Source organism: Sphaerodactylus townsendi, linkage group LG15, assembly GCF_021028975.2.
Source record: "Sphaerodactylus townsendi isolate TG3544 linkage group LG15, MPM_Stown_v2.3, whole genome shotgun sequence".
NCBI classification, from domain to species: Eukaryota; Metazoa; Chordata; class Lepidosauria; order Squamata; family Sphaerodactylidae; genus Sphaerodactylus; species Sphaerodactylus townsendi.
In genome coordinates this window covers 35,563,463-35,581,162 of record NC_059439.1, presented here as the reverse complement: position 1 = coordinate 35,581,162, position 17,700 = coordinate 35,563,463, and the positions used below count along the sequence as shown (strand labels likewise).

Sequence of the window (17,700 nt, the reverse complement as noted above, 5' to 3'; positions counted from 1 at the left end):
TGTCCTTAATTGGGATAGCAAGGAAAGACACTGGAAGTGTGGAGTCCCTTCCTTTATCCATAGATCGTAGGAATCGCCATTTCACCTGGAGTTGGGAGAGAAAATAAAGCAAGAGGATAGTGGACCCCCGTCTTCTCACAGAAGTGATGGAGAGGTCCCTTATTACACTGTTGGTGGAAGAAAGTGAAGACTCTCTCAGCCAATGGATGGGTCATGCTCGGAAGATTGTTGGTTTCGCTATTTTACCTGGGAATGGGAAAGAAGAAGAAGAATGAGTCTTGCTCTGACGAAAAGTGTCGCACAACTTCCTCTGCAACCTGTCTGTCATCAGGTTCACCCTCACTGTGTTGTGAGGAAAAATAAAGTTGTTCTAATGGCATGAGAAATCTTTCATAATGTATTAATGAAGGGGGGCGGTCAGTGATGTCAATTTTTAGTCTTCAGAGGTATATCACAAAGACAAGTCTGGACACAGTCCCTCTGTGATACACCTCTGAAGATGCCAGCCACAGATGCAGGCGAAACGTTAGGAACAAGATCTATCAGACCACAGCCACGCAGCCCGGAAAACCCACAACAACCAATACCAGGGGTGTTATGTAGAGAAAGGGAATGACAGACCACCTCTGTATGGCCCCTTCTGCACACAGAAAATAATGCATTTTCAAACCACTTTCACAACTGTTTGCAAGTGGATTTTGCTATTCTGCACAGCTTCAAAGAGCACTGAAAGCAGTTTGAAAGTGCATTATTCTGCATGTGCGGAATGAGCCTATGTGTCTCTCCTTGAAAACCCTACCAGACTGACATAAGTTGGCTGTGGTTTTATGGTGCTTTGCACAATTTGGACTGCAATGCGTCATCTATAGTATAGGCTTTCAAAATTCTTTCTTTCATATCCCATTTTACCTTGATGACCGTCACGGTGGCGCTGTAGAAAAGGCTCACGAGGAAGAGGACGATGAAAGTGGAAAGGGCGGATGAGATGTTTAGGAGTCCTTCGTCGTCATCGACGGCTACAATCCCATCAAGGTAAGCTTTGGATGATAAATGGAAATCAGTTTTTTTAGGAGTTCGGAAACAAAAGGAAAGTTCTCAGTGTAGTTGACAAAAAAACCCACACACAACAGGTACTTGAGGTTTCACAGCAACTTCGAAAGCAAAGAATTAGTAAGGAATGAGAAAGATAAACTTAGGCTCATTTCTGCACATACAGAATAATACACTTTCAAACTGCTTTCAGTGCTCTTCGAAGCTGTGCGGAATAGCAAAATCCACTTGCAAACAGTTGTGAAAGTGGTTTGAAAATGCATTATTTTGCATGTGCGGAAGGGGTCTTAGATAGGCAAAAAAGTTGGTTTTTTTCACATGCAGCAGCCAACATAGTGTAATGGTTAAGAGACAGAGCTGATGTAGTGGTTAAGAGCAGTGGACTCTAATCTGGAGAACCGGGTTCGATTCCCCATTCTTCCACATGAGTAGCGGACTGTCATCTGATGAACTGGATTTGTTTCCCTGCTCCTCCTCATGAAGACTGCTGGGCGACCGTGGGCTAGTCACAGTTCTCTCAGAACTCTCTCAGCCCCACCTACCTCACAAGGTGTCTGTTGTAGGAAGGGTATTGTGTTCTCAAATGAGTGCAGGGGAAGATGACTTCTTTAAAACTTATCCCACAATTCCATTTCCCTGATCAAAAATACCCCTCCTCAGCTTCTTAAAACCACAGGAAGGAAAGAAGACCATAATGTGTCTGCCTTTTTCCTAATCAAGGTCCCTTATTATTTAGGCATAGGTGGTTGTGTTAAATCCCACATTCTCAGAACTGTAGCTCCTATCTAAAACATACCCTTCCATTGCTGTTTCGACAGCTAAATTCCAAAACTAGAGTTCCAATCACAGATCTCTAATATGTAGTGCAGCCAAGAAAGGGCGGAGAAGACTCACTCTTTGTTGTGCAGGTTCTTTTATATGTTATATTTTACTTCACTTATACCTCTCCCTTTTCCCCGAACAGCGACGCAGAGTGGGTTACATAATTTTTGAAATTTTCCGTAACAGCAACCCTGCGAGGCTGGTGAAGCTGAGAGAGGCCGAGTCTCCAAATCGTAGCCTGATACTCTGCTCCACTCTGGACCTTGTGACTTCCATTTGGAATTTTCTAGGAAAATGCAACTGCACATAATGTGGCTGTTTATCCTCCAGAGCATGCATGCATGCATGCATGCATGCATGCATGCATGCATCCACCCTCCCTCCCTCCCTCCCTCCATCCTTCCTTCCTTCTTCCTTTCCTTCCTTCCTTCCTTCCTTCCTTCCTTCCTTCCTTCCTTCCTTCCTTCCATCCTTTTCCTTCCTTCCTTCCTTCCTTCCTTCCTTCCTTCCTTCCTTCCTTCCTTCCTTCCTTCCTTCCTTCCTTCTTCCTCTTTCCTCCTCTCCTCCTCCCTCCTCCCTCCCTTCCTTCCTTCCTTCCTTCCTTCCTTCCTTCCTTCCTTCCTTCCTTCCTTCCTTCCTTCCTTCCTTCCTTCCTTCCTCCTCCTCCTCCCTCCCCCCTCCTCTCTCCCTCCTTTCTCCTCATATCTCTCTCTCTCTCTCTCTCTTCACTTGATTTTCAGTCCTCCTAGAGGGGCTCAGGGCGGTGTCCAACAAACATGTTAAAACAACTTTAAAACATAAATATAAAAAACTGATTCGGGTGTCAATAAAAATAAAAACCTGAACCATACACTGGTTAGATACGTCATCCTCCCCCCACCTTTGGCCCTTTATTTACAACCTGTTCTCTGCTGACTTCAACTTGCTGGCATTTCCTGTGTGTGGAGGGAGATGGATTGTGTTGGATGGAGTGTCAAGGTGGGAGTCACCACATTTGATCTAAGTGGAGAATGATGCTGAGTTTGGAAGGGAAGAAGAAAGGCTAGGAGAACTTCATGACACACGACAGAATAGTAATTGGCTCCTAGGAGATGTAAAGTTGCATTTCAGCATTCCTTCTACCTTTCCTAGGATGCTTTACATGACCAGCCTTCTCCATAGTGCTGATGGACTATTTGATGTGACCTGAGAAAATTGAGGATGCGGACGTTTGTTCTTGTCTGTGTTTCAGCAAATGAGCATGATTTTTCTTCAGTTATATGGAGAATCCACCCTTTAAAGTAGTAATTCTTAATGGAGGGGTGGTTGTGTTTATGGACAGGGGCATTCAAAGCTTTTTTTGTTGGGGGGGGAAATCAAATGGAGAGATTTGGGGATTTTAAGATTTCATGCCCCTGCTTCTCTGATGTTGGAATTATTTCTGATATCACACTAGAATAAAATATCAGATTCTAGGTTTTAGAAATGCGGCACACAGCAACTAGGAATCAACTCCAACGTTTAGAGGTTGCTTCATGGCTTTCCGAAGGTCTAATTGAATATATGCCAGAGAACTGTGTACTTTATGCATTTATTGTAAAGGAGCGTAGAAAGTTACCTTATCTTGAATGATGTTTTAATGTTCTATTTTATAAATTCCTTCACTTACTAAGGCTCATTCCGCACATGCAGAATAATGCACTTTCAAACTGCTTTCAGTGCTCTTTGAAGCTGTGCAGAATAGCAAAAATCCACTTGCAAACAGTTGTGAAAGTGGTTTGAAAACGCATTATTTTGCGTGTGCGGAAGGGGCCTAAGAGTATATTCAAGCCTTCTTGGACAAGCTCTTCCGTAAAGCTAACTGTCTTGCTCTATCACTGGGCCTTTAGGTTCTGCTCACTGGAAGTAGATGCTGTTATAATCCTCGCAATAATATTGTCCAGTTATTATATGACAAAGGAGAGTTTGTTCAGTGGGAGCAAAGGGAAGCTGCTGGATCTCACTGAAGAACTACTTTGTCATGATCAAGCTGTATTGTGATTGTTTGTGAGGAAGCACGTTCAGTCGGTTTCTTCCTTTTGAGTAAGAGATAATTACAAGGGTCACACACATCACTTTTTCTGTGGATATATCCGAACCGAACAAAATAGCCATCAGTATGTACTTGTCAAGTGTGCTGTGGTGAAAAGATCTTGCGCTGTCTAAGTCATTTCTTCTGGAGTGTTTCCAAATCTCAGGGGGTGGGCCAATGTTCCCCGTAAGCCGAGCAGGTGCGTGACCATTCAGTCACCATACGGGTACCTTGCAGGTAAGAGCGTGACCAGCAAGGGAGCTGTCCCAGGTGGTCCAATTCAACTGGGGAACGATTAGAGCAGTGTTTCTCAACCTTTTCAACGTCGCGGTACCCTTGACCTCACTCTTCATATCTCAGGGTACCCTTGAAGTTCATTTGAATTTTTTAGGTTTTTTCTGTTTTTGGCCTGTAGGTGGGGGGAGTGGCAAGCAGGGGGAGGGGAGGGGAGGGGAGGGAAAGCAGTGTTGACAGCCGCGTTGTTTGTTTGCCTAAATTCAGCATGGATTGGGGGGATTTAAAGGGAGAGCTCCCTTTAAATCTACCCCCCCCATTCACACCGAATTTAGGCAATGAAACAATGCTGTTTTTCAATGTTTCAATTTCTAAAACCTAGAATCTAAAACCTATGAGGCTTCCAACCCTCCCTTCAAAATCCATTTGATTCAAGTGGGGTGGGGTGGGGGCAGGCGATGGCATTCTCTAAGGAAAATTTGACATGTTTCAGGGTACCCCAGGGTACCATGGAACCCTGGCTGGGAATCACTGGATTAGAAGGACTATGGGCGATGGTGGTGGACTCTTAATAAAAACTTTGCTATATGTTAAGGTTGTAATGACTGTAGACGTGGTCCGCTACCAATGGCGAATGAGTGAAACATCTACTTTTTAAAGAAACTTTTTAAAAGATTGGTATAGAAATTCCTTTCGTGATCCAAGTCCCTTCGTCTTCAGATTTGTTCCTTAAGATTCTCTGGGGAGATAGACATTCACTGACTCTTGGATGTCTGTGAGTTATTTCGCAGTGTTGGGGCCCGAAAATCCGAAGGGAAGGGATCGGAGAAACTAGTTTCATTCCACCACTAGATAGGGTGCCATTTAGAACAAGGAGTGTTACGATGTGTGGAACCTGAAGGGGTTGGTAGAAGAGAGTCCACAAGAGCAAAGATCAAGAACATGGAAGAAGCTGTAAAAGAGTAGATGGGAGCACAAAGTCCATAGCGGTGGTGTAAACATGGAAGCTGTTATGATGGGCTACCATGGAGCTCCTGCAAACGTGCCCAGCAGTTGAGCTCATTTCCCCAGAGTACGTGTGCCACACTTTCTTTGAATTTCATTGCCCTGGTTTTTTGTTGTTGTGTGGTTTTGTGGTGAGCCTGGAACATTTTAAAGTCTTTGATCCCTTCTGTGGCTTTTGAAATCAAATAATGGCTTCTAGGCAGATGAACACATGATCCCTGAGATTGCAAATGCCTTAACAGTCCAGGTGCTCGGGTGCTTTCACATCCTGCATGTGAGCTCCCAATGGCACCTGGTGGGCCACTGCGAGTAGCAGAGAGCTGGACTAGATGGACTCTGGTCTGATCCAACTGGCTTGTTCTCATGCTCTTATGTTCTTATTTTTATTTTATTTATTTTTTTCGATTTATTATACCGCCCCATCCCCGTAGGGCTCTGGGCGGTGTACAATACAATGCACATATACAGATAAAAATGCACGTATACAAGTAAAATAACTAAAACCATTAAAAGCAGCAGTAAAATAAAAACTAGTAGAAAGATTAAATGTGTGCTTACACTGAATCTGACTATTGGTTCATCAAGATCAGTCCGGCTTACTGTGACTGTGACTGGCAGTGGCTCTCCAGGGATCCCTCATGTTACTTCCCACCTGACGCTTTTAGCTGCAGATGCAAGGAATTGAACCCAGTACTTTCCACATGGCAAGTGGATGATGTACTGAGCTGTAGAGGGCTCAGCATGGTGTAGTGGTTAAGAGCAGGTACACTCTAATCTGGAGAGCTGGGTTTGATTCCCTGGCCCCGCTCTGCCACTTGAGCTGTGGAGGCTTATCTGGTGAACCAGATTAGCTTGTGCACTCCAACACATGCCAGCTAGGTGACCTTGGGCTAGTCATAGTTCTTCAGAGCTCTCTCAGCCCCACCTACCTCACAGGGTGTTTGTTGTGGGGGAGGGGGGGAAAGGGAAAGGAGATTTTCCCTTTGAGTCTCCTTGAGTAAGCCCCTTTGAGTCTCCTTGCAGGAGAGAAAGGGAGGCTATAAATCCAGACTCTTCTTTTTCTTCTCTGGGAAGCCTGGTTCAATCAATTATCACTCTGTTTCTGTCTCTTGTGAATGTTGTTATTTGGGATTCTTTACAGGATTTTCAGTCTCGATGTTTAATTTAGGGTGTTTTTTGAACTTTTTGGGGACACCTACCGGGTGAACGCGTGGTGTACGCATGCCTTAACAAGAATCAGAAACAAAAGAGTGTTTTTAGCATTGTTTGAAAATACAGGAATAATTAATAACTCGTTGTCAGCAAGATTTACAAAGGAGTGTCATTTCCCTCTGAATCCCAGTAGAGTTGGGTGCCTCATTCCGCACCTTTTCAACTGAAAGATAATATTAAACCTTACAGCAAGCCAGACAGCCTCCCTGTGGCTTCAGAAACATTGTTTATTGCAAACTGTTATTCTGCCTCAGACAGGTGAATGTCTTGCCATTTAAGACCTCTTTTTAAAGATACCCAACATCACCCCTCCTTTCCATTAAAGAGCCCAGAAGGAGACAAGAGGAGGACCAAACAAGAGAAGGAGGCTGGTGGAAACAGGGGAATGGAAGGCCACTAACAGAAATGGCAACAGTGGTTAGTAGCAAGTGTTGGCAGCGTCGGAGAGCACCAGGGAGACGTTGACAAGGGTGGGTTTACCCGTGTTCTTGTCTACGGTCTTCTGAGTCGTCTGGAGGGGAAGCGCCTCGTGTCCCACCACGCAGGTGTAAGTGTCTCCATAGCTCCAGTCCTGCTCTTTGACGTTCAACGTGCTGTAGGTGAAGTACCGCTCGGGCGTCTTGGACTCCTGTATGGGTTGGCTGGTGAAGTACTCTGAAGGTCCCACGGGCTCGTTGTTCCTCATCCATTTCACGAAGAAGTCGTTGGGGTAGAATCCTTTCAGCAGACAAGTGATGGTGGCCGTTTCCTGCAGAGCCAGCTGTTCCGAGGGCGGGGGGAGGACGTAGACAGCGGGAGGGTGGTAAGCGCTACCTAGGCCGTGGAAAGGAGAAAAAGTTAGTCAGTAACATGGAATAAATCAGAGTTTTCATGTAGCTTTCTTTAAAGGAAATAAATGGTGGTTCAGTGGGCATTTCATACTCATTCTGGCTACTCTGGAGAGTACCGACAAGCCCTGGGCAGGATTGAACACATTTTCCAAACATTTTGGGGGGTTTCTGTGGAAAGGGCTAGACTAGAGAATATGAGTGGGCCTTCATAATTTGCTTCCTGTTCAAGACTGCCAGCCATCTTGAAGACTCCACCCTTAATGGCTGATGGGTTCCTTTTAGTTTGATGAGCCGTGTCTTGGGTGGGCTCATGAGATTTACCCCTGAATGACTTGTGACCAGAGAGCCAGAAGGAGAATCACCTCATATATGAACCTACTTGTCCATGAGGTAATCTTTGAATGCCCTCCGCCTTCTGATATCAGGCTGTAGTGACTCCCGTTGGCAAATTCTTTTGGGGCAACCTCCTATATAGGGAATTTCCTCCTCAACCAAAGCTCAAAAGGCACCAAATGTATTGATTTATTTGTGGTGTCACGTTAAGGTGCTTTTCTTGTCCACACAAGTTTGCAGGCGAGTTTGTCCTACTGCTGCTTCTTCCTAGTGCTCCGTTGTTTGGAGTTTTCTTTTCTTTTGTACGATGCTGTTTAAGTTCTCATTCTCTGCAGTTGTTGTGAGTGTCCTTGGAGGTACTTGAGGGTAGAGATGTTTTAAAGAAATGTAAATCAATGCCCAGCCAGAGTGTGGCAGGCCAAGAGATATGATGAAACTATTACAAAGTGGGTTGTCGAAGGCTTTCACGGCCAGAATCACTGGGGTGCTGTGTGGTTTCCGGGCTGTATGGCCATGCCCTAGCAGCATTCTCTCTTGATGTTTCGCCTGCAGCTGTGGCTGGCATCTTCAGAGGATCTGATAGTAGGAAAGGAAAGCAAGTGGAGTATATATACCTGTTGGAGCGTCCAGGGTAGGGGAAAGAACCATTGTCTGTTCACAAGGAAAGGGTTCAATTAGCTAGATTTACATGTGTTGAGTGGGATCCACCCATTATCATGTGAGTAACAATGAAGATAGCAAGGTCAATAGGTGAGGGCATCTGAATAGAAGTAGCCTGGCCTTTGTTCCCTTTGAATGTTTACTATCTATAGCAGGGGTCTTCAAACTATGGCCCTCCAGATGTTCATGGACTACAATTCCCATCAGCCCCTGTCAGCATGGCTAAGTGGCAGGGCTAATGGGAATTGTAGTTCATGAACATCTGGGGGGGCCATAGTTTGAAGACCCCTGGTCTATAGTCATCCTGTGTCTGGGTGGAGCTGATTAGTCACTGTCTTGACTCTAGTGTTTTTTTAACACTGGTAGCCAAGTTTTGTTCATTTTCATGGTTTCTTCCTTTCTGTTGAAATTGTCCATGTGCTTGTGAACATAGCCATACAGCCCGGAAACCACACGGCATCCCTGTTACAAAATAGGTTGCTTCACATTTTTTTAGTGGTGTAAAAGAGATACCTACTTTTAAGCTTCTGCAGGATTCTTGTCTCAGTTGCGGGAAGAAGGGAAGGGATAGTCACTCTGCATTTAAAGGTCTCTCCACTGTTCCACTCTTCAGGGCACACAGCAGCTGTGGCGTCAACAAATACCAGCTCATTTTTGTCTTGAGCCGTCGCCTGTCCAATTTTGGTTTCTAGCTCTTTGTTGTCACGTTCTCGTGTCCAGATGACATCCAGTTTTTTAGGGACCTGATCATAGGGAATATTGGAGATTCTGCAAGTCAGCTTGGCTGATTTGGTCAAGTAAATATCGGTGAAGGTTGGCGGGATGGTCCCCACGTGGACTTTCATTTCAGAACCAGGACCTAAGAAGCAATGAAGAGGGAAGAACGTTCAATTTCTCCATAAACCACAACATTTTGGGTATTCAAATTAGGTATTTGAAGCATCAGCTCTAATGTTAAAATGGACCCTGAGTCAGTAGCATAGCGCCAATGCAGTTGGGTGGGTTGTGACGCCCCGGGAAACCGCCTGTGTGTGGGGCGTGGCTGGGGTGTGACTGGGGCGTGGCATTCCAGGGCGTGGTGTGGCATGGGCGTGGCAGGGGTGAAGGATGCAGGCATGCCCTGGGCGCAGTCCCCCTTCGCTCCCTGCCCTGACTATATGGATAGAAAAGAGAATTTCATTTGGTCATTCTGCACAAAAACTGGAAGCATCGTTCACATCATGAGGAAAGGATAATTTTGCACAGCGTCTTTCGTCTAGGGACGCCAAGTCAGCGTACATAGAGTTTCTAATTTATTTCACGTCCCTCATTTATACCCCACTTTCCTTCACAATGAGGACCAAAGTGGCTTAACAATGTTCCCGTCTGTTTTGAACTGATCTGATAGGGGCTCTGGAGTTCTGACGTAACTGGGTGCATTTGGAACTTTTCAACTTACCGATGTCACAAACAAGAGGTTTGCTGATGTTCTTGGTGCTGGTGAAATTCTCGCTCCGCACTTCGCAGGAGAACGTCTTCTCAGACACCCAGTCCCGCCTGTCGACTATGAGCTCGCTGACGATGCTGTAGCCGTTGCGACCCATCACAGCTGGCCCAGTGGTGGCGAAGCCAGAGTTGAGCACGTGCCCATTCTTCTGCCACTGGACTGTCGCTCTTGCGGTGCGCAAATTAACCGCCATGCAGACAATGGTGGCGTTTGGATTAGAGTTCTCAAAATCTTCTAGGCGTGGGGCACGGATGATCATCTCAGGCTGAAGGCAGGAAGCTGAAGGATGAAAGACAATAGCAAAAGGAAACAAAATTTATTAGAAGAAGAAGAAGAGTTTGGATTTATATCCCCCCCTTTCTCTCCTGCAGGAGACTCAAAGGGGCTTACAATCTCCTTGCCCTTCCCCCCTCACAACAAACACCCTGGGAAGTAGGTGTGGCTGAGAGAGCTCCGAGAAGCTGTGACTAGCCCAAGGTCACCCAGCTGGCGTGTGTGGGAGTGTACAGGCTAATCTGAATTCCCCAGATCAGCCTCCACAGCTCAGGCGGCAGAGCTGGGAATCAAACCTGGTTCCTCCAGATTAGATTAGATACATGAGCTCTTAACCTCCTATGCCACTGCTGCTCCAGGTGGATCTGAGTGTAGCAAGTGAAAATACATTCATGTGGAGGGATTTATAGATATCCAGGAATCTCTTCTTCTTGGAGGGTTTTTTTTTGGTCTGACCTGTTCTGGAGAAATGTTCATGGGAACTTATGGGTACCAGAGCTATATTTAAACCAGGGCTGCACCAGTCCTCCAGAACAGAACAAATTAACAAAAAATACAGTAAGGAGGAGAGAATGTGTGGGGCACATTTTCATTTCTATAAAGAACATGAACAAATGAAGTTGCCTTATACTAACAATTGGTCCATCTAGCTCAGGGCTCTGTAAACTACGGCCCTCCAGATGTTCATGGACTACAATTCCCATCAGCCGCTGCCAGCATGGCCAAGTGGCAAGGCTGTTGGGAATTGTAGTCCATAAACATCTGGAAGGTCATAGTTTGAAGACCCCTGATCTAGATGAATATTGTGTGATCTTAATAGCAGCAGTTCTTTTGGCTTCCAGGCGAAGGAAAAATTTTACTTACGTTTTTATCTATGTATGTCATGTTATGGTCTTTTCTGCGCATGCAGAATAATGCACTTTCAATCCACTTTCACAATTGTTCGCAAGTGGATTTTGCTATTCCGCACTGCAAAATCCTGCTGCAAAGTGCATTGAAAACGAACTGAAAGTGCGTTATTCTGCATGTGTGGAAGGGGCTATACTGAAGGCCAGGCCTTCCTTTATTGAGTCAATATTTTTACCTTGAAATGAAAATTCTAGGGATGGAACTTGAGTCACTCTGCCTGCAAATCCCAGGCGTTTGTCTACTGAGTTATAATTGCTGCTCAAAGTAACCATGTCCTTTTCTTGTGGTTTTTCTTAACCACAATTCCACTTCATCTTACCTGTGATTATGGGATAGGCTAGAACAGAAGGATACCAGCCAAACTTCCCACTCTCTCTTTAAAAAAAATATTAATCCCTGTAGATGAAGATGAAGTTTTGGTCTGAGCTGGAATTCGGTCACTGTTTGTTGTGTTAAGGCAAGGGAGTGATGTACCAATTTTGGAACTGGCTGGTTATTTTACAGAGTGGGATGGAATGTGAAAGCATTAATTCTTGCCAGAAGCTGTTACCCCTGCATGTTCATGCTTCAATTGCCTTTGAAAACTGTCTCGTGGTTTCCAGGCAGAAAGAGAGGCTGTATTTAATATCATCAGACTCTTCAGAGATGGTTAGAATATATCTGGGAACAAGTGACACTTGACATTTTCGATATACTAACCAAAAATAAGACGTGGCAAGATAAACAGAATGAAATTTTGAAGATATGGATAATACACGTGGACTGGATGAAAGAAGCTCGAGTCAACGAAGAAATATGGGAGAAGAGGCTACAGAGAACGAACTTACTGCTGTTTGTGTGACAAAACTATGAAGAAGAAGAAGAAGAAGAAGAAGAGTTTTGGATTTATATCTCCCCTTTCTCTCCTGTAGGAGACTCAAAGGGGCTTACAAACTCCTTGCCCTTCCCCTCTCACAACAAACACCCTGCGAGGTAGGTGGGGCTGAGAGAGCTCCGAGAAGCTGTGACTAGCCCAAGGTCACCCAGCTGGCGTGTGTGGGAGTGCCCAGGCTAATCTGAATTCCCCAGATAAGCCTCCACAGCTCAGGCGGCAGAGCTGGGAATCAAACCCGGTTCCTCCAGATTAGATACACGAGCTCTTAACCTCCTACGCCACTGCTGCAGTAATGGGGGGAGGGAGAAAAGGGGGGGGGGAAGTATTGTTTGAAAATGTATGAAGAAGGAAATTACTATAAACTGTAAAATTCAAATGATACAATAAAAATTTAAATAAAAATATTTAATATAATCATAAAAATAATAAATCAATCAGAATGGGCTGTCAAGGCAGCTTTGGGGACACTGGAGTTCTGATGTCTTTGGGAATTTTTCTTTTCCAGAACTGTTTCATGGCGTTTCGGTTCATGGGGCGGTACCGCTGGTCGAATAGGAGGAATCAAAACAAGTTAACTTACTCGGACGGACGACTTGTACGACTCCGTTTCCATTGGTGTTATTAGCCCGGCAATAGAATGGCTGGAAGTTCCACCAGTCGTGGGCAGAGATGACCACCTGCGAGCTGGAGCTGAAAGTCCCCACTGGGTTGAAAACGGAAGGGAACTGCTTGATGGAATCCGGGTTGATGCTGACATTCTGATGGTCCCAGGTGAAACTGATCACGGGAGGCACAACGTCTTTTGCCAGGCACCCGATGGTGACAAGTCCGCTGCTTGGGATGCTCTCAGGGCGTAAAATGAGGGGGAAAAGAGAAGGGGGACCTGGAGAAACTGGGCAAGAAGAACAAGAAAACACAAGGATGGAAAGTTTTAGAACATTGGTTAAGAACATAAGAACATAAGAACTAGCCTGCTGGAGCAGACCAGAGTCCATCTAGTCCAGCACTCTGCTACTCGCAGTGGCCCACCAGGTGCCTTTGGGAGCTCACATGCAGGAGGTGAAAGCAATGGCCTTCTGCTGCTGCTGCTGCTCCTGAGCACCTGGTCTGCTAAGGCATTTGCAATCTGAGATCAAGGAGGATCAAGATTGGTAGCCATAGATCGACTTCTCCTCCATAAATCTGTCCAAGCCCTTTTTAAAGCTATCCAGGTTAGTGGCCATCACCACCTCCTGCGGCAGCATATTCCAAACACCAATCCCACGTTGTGTGAAGAAGTGTTTCCTTTTATTAGTCCTAATTCTTCCCCCCAGCATTTTCAATGAATGCCCCCTGGTTCTCAACCTTCCTAAAGCCGCGGCCCTTTAATACAGTTCCTCATGTTGTGGTGACCCCCAACCCTAACATTTATCCATTTTACAGATGGAGAACACTGATGCGGAGAGTCTTAGGCGACCTCTGTGAAAGGGTCGTTCGACCCCCAAAGGGGTCCCGCCCCCCAGGTTGAGAACTACTCTTTTAGAAGGTGTTAACTGTTTGGCCTTGATTGATTAGCCAAAAGAAAGGGAACCAGGGCCTTGTTGCAAAAGGAAGACGTAATTATTCATCATTTGGATTGGTCTTGTTTCTCAGATGGGTGACTCTACTGCTGCCTGATCAGATGAGGCCATCAGATGCAGATATTTTAGTTCTTGGTGCTTTCTAACATCACGTTAGGGTGAAAGGTGTATTGGAACCAGAAGCCATTGGGGTCATGCCCTGATAGGGCCCCGTTTCAAAATGAAAGCGTTTCAGAGGGGAGATCTTCCCATGGGACTTCGGGAAGCATTGCTCAGTGGGGTTGAGGAGAAGTTGGTAGGTTGGAGGAAGTGGGCCATGGAAAACATATTCCTCCATTTCTGACGCCTTCTGTTTTCAGACGGAACAGGATGACCAAGAATCGATACGCATGAGTGACAGCTAAAAACCAGTGCTTTATCATTCATTGCTGAAACATCAAATGTGTAAGTGCCTGCTGAGTGAGGAAGAGTTTAGATCTTGAGCAAATGTTACTAGCATGTGGGGGACCCCAGAGTCTCTCTGGCACCTCTTTAGCTTATCTCTAACCCAGCATCCATTACTGAGCTAAAAAAACCATCTAGATCTATTATGCTTTGAAATGTGTTCTGTCCACCACTGAGAAACACGGAGCAGCCAGAGTCTCACTGAAGGGCCGAACTCTGCTGGAGCTGCATAGGATGTTTCTTTATTGAGTAGTATTATTGGGGGGGGGGGGGGGGGGGGAAGGAATCACCTGATTGGCTGTTTATCTAAAAGAATATAGGTCTTTGAGATCTTTAGGAATGGGAAAGAGAATGGCAGGTGCAGGAGTGTACCGCCCAGGGGCACATTTGGGGTCAAATTTCCCCGGGCTGTGGCCTTTTAGTCACATGGGGAGCGGAAAATCGGCCCCACACTCCTCCTCCTCCTCCTCCTCCCCCCCCCCCCCCGGGTCCATACACTGACTTCAAGACCTGGTGCAAAAAAGTTGTTTGGTCATGGTGGGGGAGGGTGGCTACCCATATGTGTTGTGTTGTGTGTGTGTGTGTGTGTGTGTGTGTGTGTGTGTGTGTGTGTGTGTGTGTGTGTGTGTGTGTGTGTGTGGCTGTAGAAAACTCAGATTTTGCACCAAGCTACATTTTCTTTAGATACTCCTCTGGGCAGGTGCAACTTTACAAAAAAGGCAAGTCTTGAGAACAGGCATCTAGAGCAATGCAAATGCTATTTTATCAACGTACTCTGTTTCCCGGTACAGATAATAATAGTTTTGACGGAAGGGGCACTTAATTAAGGGTTTAAAATGCTCCCAGTGAATCAGGCTGCTTTACAATACGGGGGGATGCTGCTCTGACTTCTGCCGGAGAATGTGCGACCAAACTGCCACTTTTATCCCGAAAACAGCCTAGTGTCTTATTGAACCTCAGTTCATCTGGGTACTATTTTTCTTCCAGAAAGGTTCAAGTTTTGGGCAGAGGCGTACCGGGGCCAAATGGCGCCCGGAGGAAAAACCCCTCTGGGTGGCCCCCCCATGCGGAGCCCCGGTTACTTGCGAGTTGGGCTCCAGCCCCTCTTCGCTGCCTACAAGCCAGACGTGAGGGAAACTCGCCCCCAGCTTCTAGGCAGCGAATAGGGGCTCCCCAGCTCCCCTGCACTGCCTACAAGCCAGGCGCGAGGGAAACTCGCGCTCGGCTCCTAGGCAGGGGAGAGGGGCTGTCCATTTGGTCATGTGGCTATCCAGCGCCCCACACGTGACCAAAAGGCATGCACCCGGGGACATGGGGTACCCCATGTCCCTAGGGCTGTACACCACTGGTTTTGGGAAAGTTGGTGCATATTCTCCAGCCTTCTTAAAATCAGATACTTTGCTGGGAGACCTTTGTGAATTCAACTAAGCGCTTAAGGAAAAGCAGGGCTCCCCACCCCCAATCTACCTCTTCCCTGGGATTAGAGGTGCCAGACTCCAGATGGAACATGGGGACCCCCCAGAATTACAGACCATCTCCAGAATACAGAGACCAGTTCCCTTGGAGAAAATGGATGGCATTGTACCCCACTGAAGAAGAAGAGAAGAGTTTGGATTTATATCCCTCCTTTCTCTCCTGTAGGAGACTCAAAGGGACTAACAAACTCCTTGCCCTTCCCCCCTCACAACAAACACCCTGCAAGGTGGGTGGGACTGAGAGAGCTCCGAAGAACGGTGACTAGCCCAAGGTCACCCAGCTGGCATGTGTTGGAGTGCCCAGATAAGCTGTCCAGATAATCTGAATTAAGTGCCCAGATAATTAAGTCCAGATAATCTGAATTAAGTGCCCAGATAATCTGAATTCCCCAGATAAGCCTCCACAGCTCAAGTGGCAGAGCGGGGAATCAAACCTGGTCCCTCCAGATTAGAATGCACCTGCTCTTAACCACTACGCCACTGCTGCTCCTGAGATCTTTGCGTTTCCCAGGCACCACTTCCATACCTCTAGGGGTTTCCCAAACTGGACCTGACGATCCAATCCCCCACCCCCACCCCCACTGTAGTCTGGAGGGACCTGGAAATTTTAACTGGGAGGCATGCAGACTCCCAGGAGAAACCCTTCTCTCAAATTCGGGAAAGGCCAGCACTCAGCAGTAGTGTGCAGGCCTTGAAATTAAGCTCTGGGAATGCACTAGGCCAGTGATGGCAAACCTTTTCGAGACCGAGTGCCCAAACTGCAACCCAAAACCCACTTATCTATCGCAAAGTGCCTAACCTGAAAACTCAGGTTTTAGTTTAGAAAAAACAGTTGACTCCAAGGCACGCATTACTCGGGAGTAAGCTTGCTGGTAGTCAGTGGCTTTGCTTTGAAGCAACCGTGCAACGCTTTGAATGGGTGAATCACAACCCTAGGAGGGTTTAGAAGCAAGCCCCATTGCCAGCAACTGAGCCGATTCCCAGGTAAAGGATTGCACTTTAGTTCTTCCCATGAAAATCAGTGGGGTTTAACAGCACTTAACAGGGTTACCTACACGTTGTGCCCAGTAGCCCAGGCCAGTCTAGATATGTGTGTGGGGGGGATCAATTTTCCACCCCCCATGACGAACTCTGTGTGCGCGTGCCCACAGAGAGGGCTCTGAGTGCCACCTCTGGCACCCGTGCCATAGGTTCACCACCACGGCACTAGGCTGTCTAGCATGGTCTGGAATGGGACGTGCTATTCCTGGAAATGTTGGAAGCGACCACAGAGGCTCTGCCTGGAAGCCAGTGGTCAACTTGGATATATGCACAGCTCTGAGAGTCCAGCTTTGGGAATCCAGGCTATGGGGAAGTAATTAGTTCTTCTGATGGCTATCTCTTTGCTGGGAGAGGCTTGCATAGCTCCCTACCAGTCTATGAGCTGGGAAAGCAGGTGGTATAACTAGCTTTCCACCAGTCAGCTCGGGGAAGCCGAGAGCCTTCTGGGAGCTTTCTCCATCATTCTCCAAGCCAAACCTCAACAGAAATCTATCCAATTGTTCCCCATTTGAGCAGCTGGCCTCGAAGAAAAAGAAGAAGAAGAAGAAGGAAAAGAAGAAGAAGAAGAGGAGAAGTGTTTGGATTTATATCCTCCCTTTCTCTCCTGCAGGAGACTCAAAGAGGCTTACAATCTCCTTGCCCTTCCCCCCTCACAACAAACACCCTGTGAGGTAGGTGGGGCTGAGAGAGCTCTGAGAAGCTGTGACTTGCCCAAGGTCACCCAGCTGGCGTGTGTGGGAGTGCACAGGCTAATCTGAATTCCCCAGATGAGCCTCCACAGCTGAGGCAGCAGAGCTGGGAATCAAACCCGGTTCCTCCAGATGAGATACACGAGCTCTTAACCTCCTACGCCACTGCTGCTCCTTTGCTCACAAATAAGAGGACTGAAGGGGTTGGCCAGGTGATCCTTATCATCCTTTCATAAGGGATCCTTTGATCTTTTGGAGGTTTTTAAGCAGGGGCTAGGTAGCCATCTGACAGCCATGCTGATACTGTGAACTTAGGCAGAGGGAGTCTGTGTTGGGACCCTTCCTTAAAAGCCCAGGTAATGCCGATCACCACTTTGGGATCAGGAAGGAAGGCCAAATTGGCCAGGGATCCTGGAGGGTTTTTGCCTTTCTTTGGGGGAGCGGCGGAGAAAGAAAGGTAGTACAGGGGGTTTGTGCTAAATGACCCTTAAGGTCCCTTCTAGTCAACATTTCCTGTAAGCCATGCAGCCACTGTATCGGTGCCCAGCAGATACATAAGAACACAAGAAAGAGCCTGCTGGATCAGACCAGAGTCCATCCAGTCCAGCACTCTGCTACTCGCAGTGGCCCACCAGGTGCCTTTGGGAGCTCCCATGCAGGAGGTGAAAGCAATGGCCTTAAGAACATAAGAAAGAGCCAGCTGGATCAGACCAGAGTCCATCTAGTCCAGCTCTCTGCTACTCGCAGTGGCCCT

The 17,700-nt window shown here is 46.8% G+C and overlaps 1 gene segment (V, D, J or C); it reads right to left on the bottom strand.

The window, feature by feature from the left end:
- Positions 1 to 227: 227 nt before the first annotated feature.
- Positions 228 to 13,634, bottom strand: LOC125444413. The segment is given in 7 exon segments: positions 228 to 246; positions 910 to 1,037; positions 6,854 to 7,186; positions 8,714 to 9,055; positions 9,635 to 9,961; positions 12,319 to 12,630; positions 13,475 to 13,634. Coding segments are annotated over 7 exon segments (1,611 nt in total).
- Positions 13,635 to 17,700: the final 4,066 nt, after the last annotated feature.